Source organism: Salmo salar, chromosome 03 (assembly GCF_965601325.2).
Source record: "Salmo salar chromosome 03, fSalSal1, whole genome shotgun sequence".
NCBI lineage: Eukaryota > Metazoa > Chordata > Actinopteri > Salmoniformes > Salmonidae > Salmo > Salmo salar.
Genome location: NC_138293.1, coordinates 76407983 through 76424701, shown reverse-complemented (window position 1 = coordinate 76424701; position 16719 = coordinate 76407983). Strand labels below are relative to the sequence as shown.

Below are 16719 nucleotides of genomic sequence, written 5' to 3'. Positions count from 1 at the left end.
TGGCAGCAACATGATAGGACAGCTTTCCCAACTCCTGTCCAGGTTTTCTAACTCCTGTCCAGGTTTTCTAACTCCTGTCCAGGTTTTCTAACGCCTGTCCAGGTATTCTAACTCCTGTCCAGGTTTTCTAACTCCTGTCCAGGTTTTCTAACTCCTGTCCAGGTTTTCCAACTCCTGTCCACTCCAACACAGACTGCTTTTCTGCACATAATCAACAAAATCAGCAGTCTCCTTTGAACAAATCCTTGTTAATATGACAGCAGATTATTATTATTATTATTTTTTTTAAAGTAACCTTTATTTAACTAAGCAAGTCAGTTAAGAACAAATTCTTATTTACAATGACAGCCTACCCCGGCCAAACCCTAACAACGCTGGGCCAATTGTGCGTCACCCTATGGGACTCCCAATCACGGCCTGGTGTGATACAGCCTGGAATCGAACCAGGGTCTGTAGTGATGCCTCTAGCACTGAGATGCAGTGCCTTAGACCGCTGAGCTACTCAGCTAATATGTTACATCTTAATTCATGCAGATACATTAGAAAAGCTTACTGTGTTCTTGTACCACTTTGTGCTCCTGTCTGATGTGCGTTGCTGGGTGGTCTAACCAGATTGTAAATATAGAATACAGATCTGCTGCCTGAGTGTGTTGAGATGCTCGTTTTAGTCAAATATGAAAGACATGATCCCTCTGTCTGAAGGATATCTTGGGCAACATCTCCAAGCCCCCCAACTGACAGCCAGCACCTCACAGCTCTGAGAGCACTACAGCTGACAGCTCTCACGCCATTGGAAAATGACAGGACAGTATTAGGCCTTAATATTTGTTCATGGTATTGGGAGAATACACACACTCTAAAATAAACATGTGTTTGTTTTTGTTCGTTCTCGAGGTCAGAGTGGTAGAAAAAAAATGGCACAGGTGGCCTGGGGGAGGGGTAAGTGTCGGTATGCAGAGGCCTGGCTGTCCCTCATCCACATGGATAAGGCCTATAGGAGGGTCGGTGTGAGACAGTGTGACGGAGTGAGGAGCAGAGCTCAGCAGAGATGTGTCTTGGCTCTTCTGAGAGCAGAGAGGGATCTGTTTCTGAGTAGGGTTGTGTGTGGCTGACCAACGTTACTGAGCTACTGCAGAGCAAATCGGGCTTCTTATATTTAGCCTTGCGACGTGCGCCCTACGGATTATGTCTTGGGCGCCTCGGGTTTCGCCTTCAGTACGTTTGTGGGTGTGGAGGGGGTCCGGTATCTGGTGGAAGGCCTCTCTTCAGGTGAGGAGGTGGTGGGTTACTGACGTTTAACCCCCTCTCATTTTACGAATATCTCACAGGCAACCTCTCTCTCTCTCTCTCTCTCTCTCTCTCTCTCTCTCTCTCTCTCTCTCTCTATCTCCCACCATTTAGCTTTCTTTACCTCTTTCTCACACCCTCACACAGGAAAAGGCTGTTTACGGTGACATAGTCGTTTCCCATTCTGGAAGGCTATTTGGAGGTTACAGATAGTAAGAAAAACAGTCGCAGAGGACATAGCAGTGTTAGACTACAGCTTCTAATCTGATACAACTAGAGAACACTAACTAGGTTTTTGCAAACCATTGGAGGGACCTCATTTTAGTGCGGAGGCACATTGAGGTCATAGTTCAAAAGGGGTCATGGATACACTGGCATTAGAGGCGAAGGCAACTGGGCAAGAAAAGAAAAGTTCAGCCCCAAGACCAAGACCTAAACCACCCAAAAAGGCCAAAAGGATTGTTTACTTTGAGGTTGAAATCGTGGATGCAAAGACAAAGGAGAAGCTACTACTCTTGGACAAAGTGAGTGTGTGTGTGTGTGTGTGTGTGTGTGTGTGTGTGTGTGTGTGTGTGTGTGTGTGTGTGTGTGTGTGTGTGTGTGTGTGTGTGTGTGTGTGTGTGTGTGTGTGTGTGTGTGTGTGTGTGTGTGTGTGTGCATGCGCGCGCGTGTGTGGCTGGCTGTGTCACTGTGTCTCATCAGTCACTGTGCACGTTCAATATAGTATTAGATACAGTACACTGAGCAAAAATTCCATTTCAAAGATTGAAATCATCAGTTGAGGTCTAATTACAGTCCTAGTAAAAGCCATAATACTGTCTGAAGTCAGAGGACACTTGTTTGCTTTAGCTCAAGAAGTTACAGAGTCATCCCTTTGACCGGACAGCCGGCTAATTTAAGGTTCACAGATGCTATGGCTGATTCTACAGAGGTTGTGTTGCAGTTAGGAGGTGAAAATACCCCCTGAGCTTATAGGAATCTTCTGGGTGAGTTATGAGTTATGTGTCAGCTCAGTGTCCTGAAGCCAGTGGGTGTCTTGAAGCCAACAGCAAGCACCATGTGTTTAGTGGCTTTTATGAATGTGAACATTTGTATTGCAATGATAAGGTGAATGCACCAATTTGTAAGTCGCTCTGGATAAGAGCGTCTGCTAAATGACGTAAATGTAAATGTAATAATTAATTACAGTTGAAATGCTGTATCATAGTCTCACAATTTCTTCAAGATATTTAGTATGAAAACAGATATAGTTTCCTGTAACTGTAGGCTTCTTTCATTTGCCTTGGCTGTCTTAGCAGTGGGAATAAATATGTTAGTGTTATAACATATGTACAGTATGTGGTATGGTACTAATTTCACAACTTGAAAACAAATATCAAACTTTAGTCAATAGATCTATCTGGGATACATTTATTTGACCCATGCAAGTAATGCTAACAGTATGTTTGCCTATAATTGATTGTCTTTCTGAACAGGTTGAGCCAACTTCTACTATTTTGGATATTAAGGCTTTGTTCCACAAATCAAGTGAGTATATGACAAAGTCCAGTTAAAATGTAGTCATTTAGCGGACGCTCTTATCCAGATCAACTTTCAGTCAGTGATGTAACAACATGAAATGTAAAACAATTTTGTAATATGATCTACTCTCTACACCAGGGATGGGCAACTTTGATTGTGGTGGGGGCCACAAAAAATCTGAACTCATCAAGAGGAGCCGCAGTTGCTCTTGACAGCGGAGAGAAAATATTTCAGTTTTAGAGTTAATTTTGTGCAATTCTACACATTTTGCCATGGGGCGTAACGGAAATGTTGCCGTTTTGAAGCAAGTCCGCTGATATTATAAACATTTTGCCATGTGGCGGAGAGAAGATTTTGCAATTGTATAATTAATTTCATGCAATTCTACTCATTTTGTCATGGGGCGGAGAGGAAAATTCTTCCGAGGGCCTTCAAAAGGGGGGGACAGTTGTCCATCCCTACTCTGCACTCTTAGAACAAAAGGTGCTTTCTAGAACCTAAAAGGGTTCTTCGGCCGTACCCATAGGAAAACCCTTTGAAGAACCCCGGTTAGTTCCAGGTAGAACTCTTTTGGTTACAAGTAGAACCGTTTCGATTCCATGTAGAACCCTTTCCACAGAGGGTTCTACATGGATGAAACCCAAAAGGTTTCTCCTATGGGGACAGTCGAAGAACCCTTCTGGAATGCTTTTTTCTAAGAGTGTAGATATGTATGATCCATATACAATATGTCATGATGAGGTTATGAGGTTAGTCTCGCAATGCCATCTTTCCAAGTCTCGTTAATCATTCGGCTACTGGAAGGAAGCCTTGAAATGGAGGCTATTATAAGCTTAATTAACTTCTGTCTTCTTGTCAGATCCCCAGTGGTACCCAGCCAGACAGTCCTTACGCCTGGATCCTAGTAAGCCCCACACCTCCCATGCATGATGCCTCAACTACCTACACAGACTCAAATGAGTGCTAGAAATTGCTATACCAAAACACTATAAAGGTCTTATCTTCTGTGAAATGGTCCACAATGTCATGGCTGACTACAGCATTGTGCTCTGTCTTGCTCCACAGAGGGTAAGTGTCTGAAGGATGAGGACGTCTTGCAGACACTTCCTGTTGGAACCACGGCCAGCTTCTACTTCTCTGACCTGGGGGCCCAGATCGCCTGGGGCACTGTAAGCACATGCAAACACACACACACACACACACACACACACACACACACACACACACACACACACACACACACACACACACACACACACACACACACACACACACACACGTGTTAATGCACGCACGCACATATGCATGCCCACAAACACACACACTCAATCACCCACAAGTGCACACACACATGAATGCACTTGTGCGCACAATCACACACACACACAAACGCGCGCACACACACACATTATACTGCATATCTTGACATGTCTATACTGCATTTAAATATACACAGCCACACTCCCTCAATTAATCAACTATAGCCTTGCATATAAATATACACCCCCACTGACAGATAGATTCACTGTCCTCTGGTTCGGTTTTCTATCACCTCCTAGCTCCTGTATCCTCTGTCCTAGGACACATAATCTCATGGCCCTATTTCCCCCACAGGTGTTTATCCCCCTGACCTCCTTTTCACCCTCCATTGCCACAGCCTCCTCAACCATTCTCCACAACCAACCACATACTGTAACCACGCTCCATATCCTCAATCGTCTCACCCCTCATCCACCTGTCTCTGAACCCCCAGTGGAATAGGGTGATGCCAGTGTTGGGGGGTAGCGGGGTCCAGTCTACTCCTTGCAGCCTGGCACAATAGCTGAGATCAACAGCAGCGATCAGTCATTCATGCTGGGCCTAGACCCATGCCAGAGATGTTGATTCAGAGATCTGTTTCATCACAAACTGACTGTCAGCTAAGCTGCCATATCTCTAGGGGAATGCTTGTGTTACATGCTCACTTGTTTTCTCTATTGCTCAATTACAAATCATCTACTTACCCTCCTCCCTTGGCACTCCTGTAGATCTGAAATGATCGGATAGGTAAAAGCAATATAACAAAACTTCCTTCCAGTCAATCAGAACGCAATATGAAGCTAGTACCACCTACCGATCCAATCAGCACCTACATGTCTCACCTTTATGTCTTCCCCCCTTCTCAGGTCTTCCTATCAGAGTGTTACGGACCACTGCTCATCTACTTGATGTTCTACTTCCGCCTGCCTTTCATCTACGCCCCAAAGTATGACTTTAGCAGCAGCAAGCACTGGGTTGTACAGTGAGTGTCAAATTACTGCATTTTCAAGGATCTATTCTATCTCTGTCACTGTACCTCACACTCTCCAAGTGATGATTACAGTGACATAATTAGGTCTGGTTGACCGGTGATGGTGTTGACAGTGAAGATAATGTGTGTGCTGCATCAGAGAAGCATGACAGCCATTCCAGACTGTCATAGAGACCAGTGAGTGAATGATGTAGTAATCAAAGCTAAATATGTGATGATCTTAAGCAGTAATCTATACTATGATCATTTTTCCCCTCCCACTGCAGTTTGGCCTGCATGTGTCACTCCTTCCACTATGTGAAGAGAATCCTTGAGACGCTGTTCATCCACCGAATCTCCCATGGTACCATGCCACTGAGAAACATCTTCAAGGTGAGAAGATTGAATAAGGGAATCTCCAATCTGATTCTAAAGAGGACCTGTGATCCAGTTTGATCCAATGATATCTGATAATAGCAGTATTTTTTCCCCTTTTATTTAATGGTTTACTTTCATGTGACATAGTTTTTAAACTTATTCTCAGGGGTAAACAGATTTTTTAATTAATGTGTTATTATTCTGATGACTTGTACAAAAACTGGTCTTGCTTCTTTTCCAGAACTGCAGTTATTACTGGTGTTTCGCAGCATGGATGGCCTACTACATCAACCATCCCCTCTATACACCGCCCTGTAAGTCCTGTCTACCCTGAGGTGATGTAGTAGTCACTCACATCTAACCCATCTAATGCACACTCATCTCTACTCTGTCTGCTGGTTGCCAGGATGTTACAGAATACAGATGGTCCTCTCTACTCTGTCTGCTGGTTGCCAGAATGTTACAGAATACAGATGGATATTTCCACAATCCCTAATGACTTTCAATGTCCTTTCCCATGATACATCACACCTGCTTGTGTGTTTACAGACTATGGGCAACAGCAAGTGAAGACAGCACTCATTATATTCTTAGTAAGTATGCTTTAGTTAGTGTAATGAAGAATATATTTATTTTAATACCTAATGTTGTAATATATTAATTTAGTTGTTTCTTTGTAGTGGAGTTGAGGCTACACAGTAGGCCCATTAGGCACAAATAATAGTCTCATCACCTGACAGGTTCAGTCTGGGGACGAGGTTACACAATAATAACATCATTAACATCAGTGCAATGTAGATCAGAATTCCCAGCAGAGTAACAATAATATCTTAATGGCGTTACTAGAGTTATCACATTGTTATTAGGTAAGTATAAGAGCAACTTAATGTAAAGTTTCACCAGGATATGTCGCCAGGTTTTCTTTTGTTTTTGGTTAGAGTTGTGGCTAAATGAGCCCTTTGGCATGTTATTGTGTTTTCCTCATCCTCACAGTTCTGTCAGGTCGGCAACTTCTCCATCAACATCACTCTACGCAACCTCAAATGTCCAGGTGAGCTCCCATAGGCTCTTGCTTATCTTATTCATGCAGTGCAGTCGATTATCAGATATGTACTTTGAAAGTTAGCACACAAGGTTCCTAGGTTCCTTTCTTTCTAGGGAGTTTTTCCTAGCCACTGTGTTTCTGCATTGCTTGCTGTTTGGGGTTTTAGGCTGGGTATTTGTATACTTTGTGACAACTGATGATGTGAAAAGGGCTTTAATAAATACATTTGATTGATTGATTGATTAATTAATTGACGAGCACTGCTTTACAGGAGCCCCCATGTTACCCTTTCCATGTTACCCTCTTTTTCTCCATTCTTTCTCATATTATTCCAGGTTCAAAGGTCAAGAAGATCCCACACCCAACTAAGAATCCATTCACCTGGATCTTCGCGTTGGTGTCTTGTCCCAACTATACATACGAGGTGAGGCTTTCTAGTAAAGAATGGTTAGTTGATTGAAAAAATATTTGTATTTGCACATTTTAGACTGGAAACACTTTGAAATTCAGTGTTTCACTTCCCCTCCTGGGGTTTGGAGACATAGTGATGCTGCCACCTTCTGGCCAATAGGTGTCAAGAGATGTAACAGTACTACAGTGATGAGTTGGTGTGTACTGCACACAGGTGGCTGGTGCCACCTTAATTGGGGAGGACATGCTCATAGTAATGGCTGGAACGGAATAAATAGAACGGTATCAAACACATCAACACATGGTTTCCTTGTGTTTGATACCATTCCATTTAGTCCATTCCAGCCATTATTGTAATCCATCTTCCTCTCACCAGCCTCCTGTGGTACTACATGTCTAATATGTAGGAGTGTGTAACAGTGTATCTGGTCCTCTGCAGCTGGGGTCGTGGATGGGCTTCACAGTGATGACCCAGTGCTTGCCGGTGGCTTTCTTCACCATTGTGGGCTTTGTCCTGATGACGGTGTGGGCCAGGGGAAAGCACCGAAACTACCGCAAGGAGTTCCGTGACTACCCCACCCTGCGCTCCCCTATACTGCCCTTCATCCTTTAGTCAGAGAGGGGCTGGTCCCACACATAACTTCACCCATTTCAGCCCCACTGCAGTATACAGCTGGTGTTTCTGACTGGGTAGGTTGGAAGGAGTCGTTGGAATAGTTCAACTACACTGTGACTGGTTTTGGGGAGTTGAAAACCCCTTTGATGACTTAAAAGCAGATGAGTCTTAATCTGATGTAATGTGTACTACCGGTATCTACTGTACATGTCAATGTGTGGAGGCACAAATTCATGGGGAAAAAAATACTTGTTTTACTAAAGTGGTGACTTAACTGTCGACTAAACTGTTCTGTTTGGTTTTGTATTATTTGTTGCATGTTATAGCTTGTCGTTTGGGTCAAGACTGAACGTGTCATTGTTTAAACTAAGTTTAATCTAACAGCATTTACACTGTGTGATGGTTGGGTTTCAGCCAGTAACACTAACCCATTGACATATTCATCTTACCACTTATTATATACAAAGAGATAATGAATATCACACTACAAGAGAGTGGAAAAGACAATCACTTTATTTCCCCCCTGGAAACAGGGCCAACATAGCAATTAACAGTGTGACATCAAACACGTAACAGATGGAAATATGGAATGTGACGTTGTTTCAAAAGCCGAAGCCACAAGGCAAAATTAAGAGACCTCATTGTAATCCTCTCAGATAACAACAATGTTGAATTTGATCAAGATGTCTACCATGTCATGGGGAATTGTATGTTGCTGTGTTGAGATTGTAAACAAAGAAAACGTATTAGTGCTACAATGACACTTCCTAAAGTTATGAAGTTAATTTTTGGTTGGTTAATTTTCCATTTTAAAAAAAAAGAACAGATTTCAGTTGTTTCTCCCTCCTCAGAAACTCCAGCAGAAACATTGGGGCCTTGTCCTACGTTGGTTCTGGTCTGCCAGCCCATTTCAACTAGAATTCTGCTTCAAACTGTTTTCATTTTGTAGATGAAATCTAGGTTCATCCACAGTAGATTTAATTAGATTCATCTAAAATGTTTAGAAATTACATGAACATAAATGAAGGGAAGAGGAATGCAGAAGGCAACCATACAAATAACATATTATGTTGCCTTAGTTTAGAAGGTACTACATATTGCTATTTCTAAATGTTAGTGAAACAGATAACAACAGTAATAAACCCTAGGTCAGTACTGGTGAAGCCATGAGAACATCTGGAGACTAAGCTCCATTTCCTTTGCAGGTATAATGAGAGATTGACAACATCACTGACCTTTGATGAATCAACAAATTCATACTGTACATTCTCAAATTAAATCAGTTCACATTGTCATCATAAAAGAAAAACAACGTTGAGTTTGTAGATAAATGGAGGGTACCATATGACATGTCTTTAAGAAAATACTGTCTGAGTAAACAATGAGGAAATGCAAGGACCATATTTGCTGGAACAGATATTTCAAGTATACATGTTATTATTTTCTTGTGGAACTGACTCAGGGAGCACAGAAACCAGTCTTTTAAAGTAAGCTCCAGTGGTAGCCAAGTCTAGAGTCTGAGGAATCCACAGAAAGTCTGCACTCACTGACCCGCCCCTTACAGAACAGGCAGCCCTCCCTTATAGAACAGGCGGACCTCCCCTTACAGAACAGGCGGACCTCCCCTTACAGAACAGGCGGACCTCCCCTTACAGAACAGGCGGACCTCCCCTTACAGAACAGGCGGCCCTCCCCTTACAGAACAGGCGGACCTCCCCTTACAGAACAGGCGGACCTCCCCTTACAGAACAGGCGGACCTCCCCTTACAGAACAGGCGGACCTCCCCTTACAGAACAGGCGGACCTCCCCTTACAGAACAGGCGGACCTCCCCTTACAGAACAGGCGGACCTCCCCTTACAGAACAGGCGGACCTCCCCTTACAGAACAGGCGGACCTCCCCTTACAGAACAGGCGGACCTCCCCTTACAGAACAGGCGGACCTCCCCTTACAGAACAGGCGGACCTCCCCTTACAGAACAGGCGGACCTCCCCTTACAGAACAGGCGGACCTCCCCTTACAGAACAGGCAGACCTCCCCTTACAGAACAGGCAGACCTCCCCTTACAGAACAGGCAGACCTCCCCTTACAGAACAGGCAGACCTCCCCTTACAGAACAGGCAGACCTCCCCTTACAGAACAGGCAGACCTCCCCTTACAGAACAGGCAGACCTCCCCTTACAGAACAGGCAGACCTCCCCTTACAGAACAGGCAGACCTCCCCTTACAGAACAGGCAGACCTCCCAGGCAGACCTCCCAGGCAGACCTCCCCTTACAGAACAGGCAGACCTCCCCTTACAGAACAGGCAGATCTCCCCTTACAGAACAGGCAGACCTCCCAGGCAGACCTCCCAGGCAGACCTCCCAGGCAGACCTCCCCTTACAGAACAGGCAGACCTCCCCTTACAGAACAGGCAGACCTCCCCTTACAGAACAGGCAGACCTCCCCTTACAGAACAGGCAGACCTCCCCTTACAGAACAGGCAGACCTCCCCTTACAGAACAGGCAGACCTCCCCTTACAGAACAGGCAGACCTCCACTTGACTTCTATAGCGTCCTTAGGCAGGATCCTAACATTCCTATATGAGTTTAGAGAGGGATCCTATAAAAGCAATACCACCAGAATGGGTCAGGTGACAGCAGTACCCCAGAGAGGTGGAATAGAAGCCCATGTTGACATGTTGATAATCACTGTCAAGGCCCAAGTCACGACCACAGTGTCCTTTTCCCCAAACCTCCTTGAACGGTTACAGAAGGTTCTAGAGATCCAGTGAGCACAGTATGTGTGTATACTGTATGAATACATCTGCTCCTCAGAGGAGTGTGTTGTTCTGTTCCCCCCAACCGTGGTCACAGATCATCCTCCTCATCCAGGAAGTGGGTCCTCTGCAGCACCTTCACGTGGCGCTCGTAGATCTTTAGGGCGGGCCCAAGTCTGATGGACAGGCCAGTTAACACGTCACTGCGCTGCATCAGGAGCAGGGACTTTCCATCAATTTCCTGTTGCGGGGGGAGAACAGATGGAGTGATTGAACTAACATCTAAATGTGGATTGGGGTGTGAACTAGTTACATCAAAGCAAATGCCTCCTAGTCTAGGGGGTACAGGATCTGTTGCTTTGGTTTATGGATGAGCACTTTCATATATTTGAATGAAAGCAATGCACATGTCATCTATATATTTCATGTATGCTTTCATATCATTTAACTTATTATTTGCCCAAGCCATTTACCCAGGTCAAGAAACAACCACCAGCCCAGGGATGCTCAAATACATTTTACAAGATGGACACTTTTAGAAATCAACAGGAGGACGGGGGCCACAGGTCTGTGTGGACATCCTGCAGGCTGCCATTAAAGTGTCACTGCACTAGCCCATAGGAACTTCACTTCATACAGATCACTAAGAATTGGATAGGTGGTACTGTAATGCAATAAGATCAAATCTTCACCTTGTCTACTGATAGGCTACGTGGACTGTTCACCATATTGATTATAATATACCCAACACTTTCACATCTCCAGGAGTGCCTGGGGGCTGTCTCTGGCAAGCTAGAGGCTGTCTCTGGACAGGGACTCTGTCTGAGCGGTTTTCTGAGTTTACAGATACCACCCCCATGTGGCAGTTTGAGGGACTGCACTGACCTGTGTTCTGAAAGCCACAGCCTGCTCTGGAAAGCCTGCAGCAGAGATGTAGGTGGCCACGTCCGCCACGCTCCACAGCAATAAGTTCTGCCTCAGCGTCTCCTTCTTCACAGAGCTGTGGGGTAGAGGATGGGGGAGATAGCGTGAGACACTGCAGACAAAATACAAGAAATGTGTCCTGTTGTTGACGCCGTTTCGTTTGAAGGTGCTATTTGAGGCGGTTTGCGTCCCTTGGAGATATGGATGTACATTGGTTATGTCTGTATGATGTTTAAATTGAAGTGAGTTGATGGCAGAGGAGGGGAGGAAAAGGTAGACTTAAGGCGTGGTGGTTGAGGGATAAGGGATAGGTATATGGGGCGGCAGGTATCCTAGTGGTTAAGAGCATTGGGCCAGTAACCGAAAGGTTTCTAGATCGAATCCCCGAGCTGACAAGGTAAAAATCTGTCGTTCTGTCCCTGAACAAGGCATTTAACCCACTGTTCCTAGGCCGTCATTGTAAATAAGAATTTGTTCTTAACTGACTTGCCTAGTTAAACAAAGGTTAAATTGAAAGAAATTAATGTAGCTTGGTGGGGGTTGTATTTTGGGGTGGGAGGGTTAACAACAGTGTAACTAACATGTAATAAGGAACCTGGTGCACCTAAGCTCTATCAAGGATCAAATCAAATGTATTTATATAGCCCTTCTTACATCAGCTGATATCTCAAAGTGCTGTACAGAAACCCAGCCTAAAACCCCAAACAGCAAGCAATGCAGGTGTAGAAGCACGGTGGCTAGGAAAAACTCCCTAGAAGGCCAAAACCTAGGAAGAAACCCAGAGAGGAACCAGGCTATGAGGGGTGGCCAGTCCTCTTCTGGCTGTGCCGGGTGGAGATTAGAACAGAACATGGCCAAGATGTTCAAATGTTCATAAATGACCAGCATGGTCAAATAATAATAATCACAGTAGTTGTCGAGGGTGCAACAAGTCAGCACCTCAAGAGTAAATGTCAGTTGGCTTTTCATAGCCGATCATTGAGAGTATCTCTACCGCTCCTGCTCTCTCTAGAGAGTTGAAAACAGCAGGTCTGGGACAGGTAGCACGTCCGGTGAACAGGTCAGGGTTCCATAGCTGCAGGCAGAACAGTTGAAACTGGAGCAGCAGCACGGCCAGGTGGACTGGGGACAGCAAGGAGCAAGGATGCAGTGAGTGTCCTCTAGGTACAAGCTGGTGTCAAATACAATAAGAGACTCACATTTCTCTGTTTTTCACATCGTTCTTGACATCGTCTTGAGCCATCACGCAAGAAGCAACGTCCATCCCCTTCTTGTATTTAGCACCTGTAATATATACAGTGGCCGGTAAACTCAGTGTCTCTGATATCCTAAACATCCTCACTGGGAATACGATGAAAATAGAAATATGAGAAACTAATATGAGAGACGGACATAGAATAAAGGAGAAAACCCACAGTCGTCAGATGGAAAAGACAACGTCTTGGGCCGTCTGTCAGAACCCTTCATGGTCTCATCCACACAGTCAGGAACCAGTTGGTCAGAAGTGAGGCCACTCTCCTCCATCCTCACCCCATCCTCTCTCTTCACCAAGCTCTTCTGAACCCATGGACAGGTCCCTGATGGCTGTACTATCGTCTTTAAAGCCCCTAAAGGAGAGAAAGAGGGGGGGAGAGGGGAGAGAAAGAGGGGCGAGAGAAAGAAGAGAGAAAGAGGGGGAGAAAGAAAGAAAGAAATAAGGGGAGAGAGAAAAAGAGGAGCGGGGGGAGAGGGAGAGAGAGAGATGCCCAGTCATACATGGGCATAAACACACATATCAGCTTGAAACTGTCTCCTGGCATTGGATGCTTACTCCCTCACTCACTATACTGGAACTCATTGCTAGTCAATACAATGCAAACCTACTCCTAAAACACTGTCTCTACCCAAAATTAAGATACTACGGCAAGCACAAATATATGTTAGTGTTTTCTCCAAAACATGTGTAACATGATAGATTATGTCTGTCCCTCACTGGGCTTGAACCAGCAATCTTCTGTTCCCAACACCACAACACACTCACAAAGCGGTTACCCATTGCTCCACAGACACCATGGCCAGTGCAGAGCAAGGGAAACAACTAGGCTACTTCTAGGTCTCAGAGCGGGTGATGTCACCACTGGGCAGTACAGCTAACTAGCTAGCCATTCCACATTGGCTACACTTATACACATAGTATGATCTGTTAACACAGCATACTAACCACTTCCTGTGTTTCTCTGCATCCCTGAGGGTCCATGGTCAGCAGGGCAGAAGGTAGAGTCACACACACAGTGATTCTGCCTGAGGGCCAGGGGACTAGAGGGGGACAGAGGGCTGGACCTCCTACTGGTCTTGCAGGTAGAGGGGCAGTCAGATACAGGGCTGTGGCCAGGGCGAGAGCCACTGGGGGAGCAGGGGCCAGAGTAGGGGTGGGCAGCACCAGACCCCCCCTGCACAGCATCCTCACCCCCAGGAGAGGGAGAGGAGCCCTCATGGCCATCTTCATCAGCCCCCTCCTGTTCCTCCTCCTCCTCTTCCATGGTGCTGTCTGTCTCCATTGACACTGGAACCTCATTCTGGAACACAACCATTGCAACATAAGAATTTGAAGAGATTCCCCATCCGTTGAGCTTTTTTGTGTGTAAAAACATTCTAATCATACTCCCCCAAAATGATCCACCCCACTTTATATTGTGAACAAGAAAGATCAGTTAGTTACTACATCAGTGACATTAATCAGGTGCCTAATGTACTAATAACATGCTTGAGAGTAACAGAAGGACAATTGATGTTCTCAATACCCACAGAGAATATTAATTCAGATCATTTTTCATAAATGAACAATACAGTGGGAGTGTCAATCTGATTGACAGCACAACAGCTATAGGCCAGTCTACATCCTTAACGTATTGACCCGTTTAGATCAACGAGGACAACAACAGCTCTGCTGGTAGTGATAAGTACAGCAGGAGAAGCAACATAGCCTACTCAGGCAAGGGAGGAGGAAGGGACAGCAGGCTACTGGAGGGGGAGGGAACTAGTGGGGAGAGAGTGGCCCCCCCTTTGTACTGTAAGTTAATGATTGGATAGAAGTGTATAATGGCATTCTTTACATAACTTAAATAAACATTATTCAAATTCTCTCATTTAAACTGAATATCATGCAAACTGAGCCATGATACCTAAACATTTTCTTCGGACCTTCCGCTAGAGCAGCAGTCAGAAAAACATTCATTCATTGGCCGATTTTGAACGCAACTAGGCCTACACCTGAAAGGAGAAACTCACGAGCGTGTCATAAACTATAATCAGCGGGTTGAAAATGTGTTTCAGCGCACATAGTGTGCATTAGCGCGAGTCGACTCCTGATTATAGGAGACATGACATAAAGCCACGCTCATACAGATGTCGCAATAACCAGTCTTCATATGACCGCTGTCGACAATAATTGCCATTGGAGGCCTTGTCCCCGTAGAGCACACAGGATGTTCACTCTGTTCGGAACTACAGCTGCGCTATTCGCCCACATTGTGTTCGGTATTCCAACCACAATTATTCATTCCAATATAGCTTAATATGGGCCACATATAAGTTTATAAGTGTTATTCACATATGCACACGGTTTATTGCACTCGCTTTGTCGTCGATGACTGAATATAAACGCAGAAAATAGCTTTTTCAGCCTGTGTGCGTGTCCAAAGATACAACTAGCGGAGGCGCGAGTACGAGCGCTCAACTCAGCAGAGCCCGCCCCGCACCTCAGAGGCGCTTGAGTCAGACATTAAAGTTATTGTATTGAAGAATAGGCCTAACTACCATATTTGACGGTTAATCATGAGATCCATTATTGGGATATGCAGAATATGCTATTTGGATCTGTCAATAATAGTTTTAATTAGATATATTGGCACAAAGGATGATAAATACTTGACGCAATCTGCTACTTTTTCTTGTGGATATATAATACGCTACAAGAACAGAGCGTGGACAACGTCACCCTTTTCTTCCATTTTAATACAAAAGTGCGCAATGGAGGAGTCGCACGAAAGACTTCCCACTTCAGTCACATAGAGCGCTCCCGAATCTAGTCGGATGCGACCAATTCTAACCACGAAGCTCCCTCTATAGCAGCAATACCTTCAGTGGGGCTACTTTGACTTTGGGTCATTTTTTCCTGCGACAGACGCTCGTGAAACCCATTAAATAACGTGGCTTCATATCTAGCGGCGTGTTACTTATGAATACATCGACCGTCACCCCCTCAGTGAAATAACTCGAGCACACTGTCCCCCATTCGGTCACGCACATCCGAGCTATGACTTTCGCTTCGCCCCCCCCTTCACTGAAAAGCTGAGTTTGGGCTTGAAAAGAGCCTTCGGCTTTAGGCTGTGGTTGTTGCTAATTCTGGCAATCGTGCAAGTTTTTTGTCGATTAAAGCTGTAGAGCAAACAGCGCCCGGACAAACTCACTTCTACGCACAAACTCTTTTTTGTATTATTGCAAACGCAGCTTCCATTGTTATTGGTAGGCTATTTTTCACCTCGGTCGCGCGAGGTAGCTACAGCCGCTCCCCGTCTGCGGCAGTTTGTTTCGGTGCACTTGCATTCATCACGCCACCCCTCCGTGAATAGAGAATCCCGCTCTACAACACCATTTCCCCAGCTACACCACATGCCTGCCTACTCATTATAATAGTGAGGACGTGGGTCTGTTATCTTCTCTGGGGAAGATGGACGGTGTGTCACGGCACGGGGTCACTGAAACAGGCTGCCTTGCGTTACCTCCAAATGCTCCGTCTCATCCTGGTCAATGGGACCGAGTGCGCTGTCCCCGTTGCTCAGATCGGAGTGGTTAGCTTCTTCCACGGCAGTTCTTTTGGTCGTTTGATCATCCTTTTTCCTGCTTCTTCTGACTACTTTGGCTGCATTTCGATAGGAAATCGAGCCCTTGTAGTTAACTTTCAAGACTGTTTGCTCTTGTATCAGTTTCTCGAGTTCCTCGCTGGTTTGTTCTGGCGCTGATCCATGTCGTCTCCGGACCATTCGACAAATTCTTTCAAGGTCTGGTCTGGCTTTTCGCGACCGCAGTGAGTCAATAGAGTCCAAAATCCAATCGCGGTACATGGGTTCAGACATTCTCCTGGTTGGGGTCGTTCGTCCGGTTTTGCCTCAGTGCGTCAACCTTGTTGCGATCCGCGGCCCGAGTCCGGCTTGAGAGAAAAAAATTGAAACCTCGCTGTACGCTTGCGTTGTTGTGCGCTTTTAAGGTGACCCACTGGAGATAGAGCTAGATTCTACAGGAGATATTTAAGGTGGTATTTCTTAGTTAGGACTAACGACGCGCCCAAGTGTTCATTTAGCATCACTTTAAAAACAGAACATTTAATACTTAGAATAAATTAGGGAAAAAAATATATACGTTTCATATAAAATACAATGGGTGAGTCTGGAAGGACAAATCCACTTTTTCCCCAGGGTGTGATATTGTATGTGATAGCACTGTAGGCCTACACGATGCAGATAGATAAG

At 45.1% G+C, this 16719-nt stretch overlaps 2 protein-coding genes across 4 annotated transcripts; one reads left to right on the top strand and one right to left on the bottom strand.

Moving 5' to 3' along the window:
* The first annotated feature begins 1034 nt into the window (after positions 1 to 1034).
* On the top strand, positions 1035 to 7818 carry LOC123741705 (very-long-chain enoyl-CoA reductase). 3 transcript variants are annotated; one of them, XM_045715402.2, is made up of 12 exons: positions 1035 to 1269; positions 1402 to 1811; positions 2763 to 2814; positions 3668 to 3712; positions 3874 to 3977; positions 4974 to 5089; positions 5365 to 5470; positions 5697 to 5769; positions 6005 to 6048; positions 6449 to 6506; positions 6836 to 6924; positions 7351 to 7818. In XM_045715402.2, the coding sequence occupies exons 2-12, from the start codon at positions 1650 to 1652 to the stop codon at positions 7522 to 7524; spliced, it is 1023 nt and encodes a 340-aa protein (XP_045571358.1). In that variant the 5' UTR covers positions 1035 to 1269; positions 1402 to 1649; the 3' UTR covers positions 7525 to 7818. The 3 variants fall into 3 exon arrangements, with proteins under 3 accessions (XP_045571358.1, XP_045571359.1, XP_082828411.1); XM_045715403.2 differs by lacking the exon at positions 1035 to 1269 and having other exon boundaries at positions 1333 to 1811; positions 4974 to 5053; XM_082972285.1 differs by lacking the exon at positions 1035 to 1269 and having other exon boundaries at positions 1336 to 1811.
* Positions 7819 to 8022: 204 nt separating this feature from the next.
* On the bottom strand, positions 8023 to 16432 carry LOC123741704 (sterile alpha motif domain-containing protein 1). The gene is made up of 6 exons (XM_082972275.1): positions 15973 to 16432; positions 13413 to 13767; positions 12628 to 12819; positions 12412 to 12496; positions 11174 to 11288; positions 8023 to 10529 (listed from the first exon to the last, which is right to left on the bottom strand). The coding sequence occupies exons 1-6, from the start codon at positions 16324 to 16326 to the stop codon at positions 10380 to 10382; spliced, it is 1251 nt and encodes a 416-aa protein (XP_082828401.1). The 5' UTR covers positions 16327 to 16432; the 3' UTR covers positions 8023 to 10379.
* Positions 16433 to 16719: the final 287 nt, after the last annotated feature.

Bases quoted from the DNA above. Each gene is read 5' to 3' on its own strand.
- LOC123741705 (XM_045715402.2), top strand. From the start codon at position 1,650: ATGGATACACTGGCATTAGAGGCGAAGGCAACTGGGCAAGAAAAGAAA. The intron at 1,812-2,762 runs GTGAGTGTGTGT...CTTTCTGAACAG, and splicing joins AGCTACTACTCTTGGACAAA to GTTGAGCCAACTTCTACTAT. The intron at 6,507-6,835 runs GTGAGCTCCCAT...ATATTATTCCAG, and splicing joins ACGCAACCTCAAATGTCCAG to GTTCAAAGGTCAAGAAGATC.
- LOC123741704 (XM_082972275.1), bottom strand. From the start codon at position 16,326: ATGTCTGAACCCATGTACCGCGATTGGATTTTGGACTCTATTGACTCA. The intron at 13,768-15,972 runs GTAACGCAAGGC...GTTGTGTTCCAG, and splicing joins ATGAGACGGAGCATTTGGAG to AATGAGGTTCCAGTGTCAAT. The intron at 10,530-11,173 runs GTCAGTGCAGTC...CCCCCGCAACAG, and splicing joins CTGTGGCTTTCAGAACACAG to GAAATTGATGGAAAGTCCCT.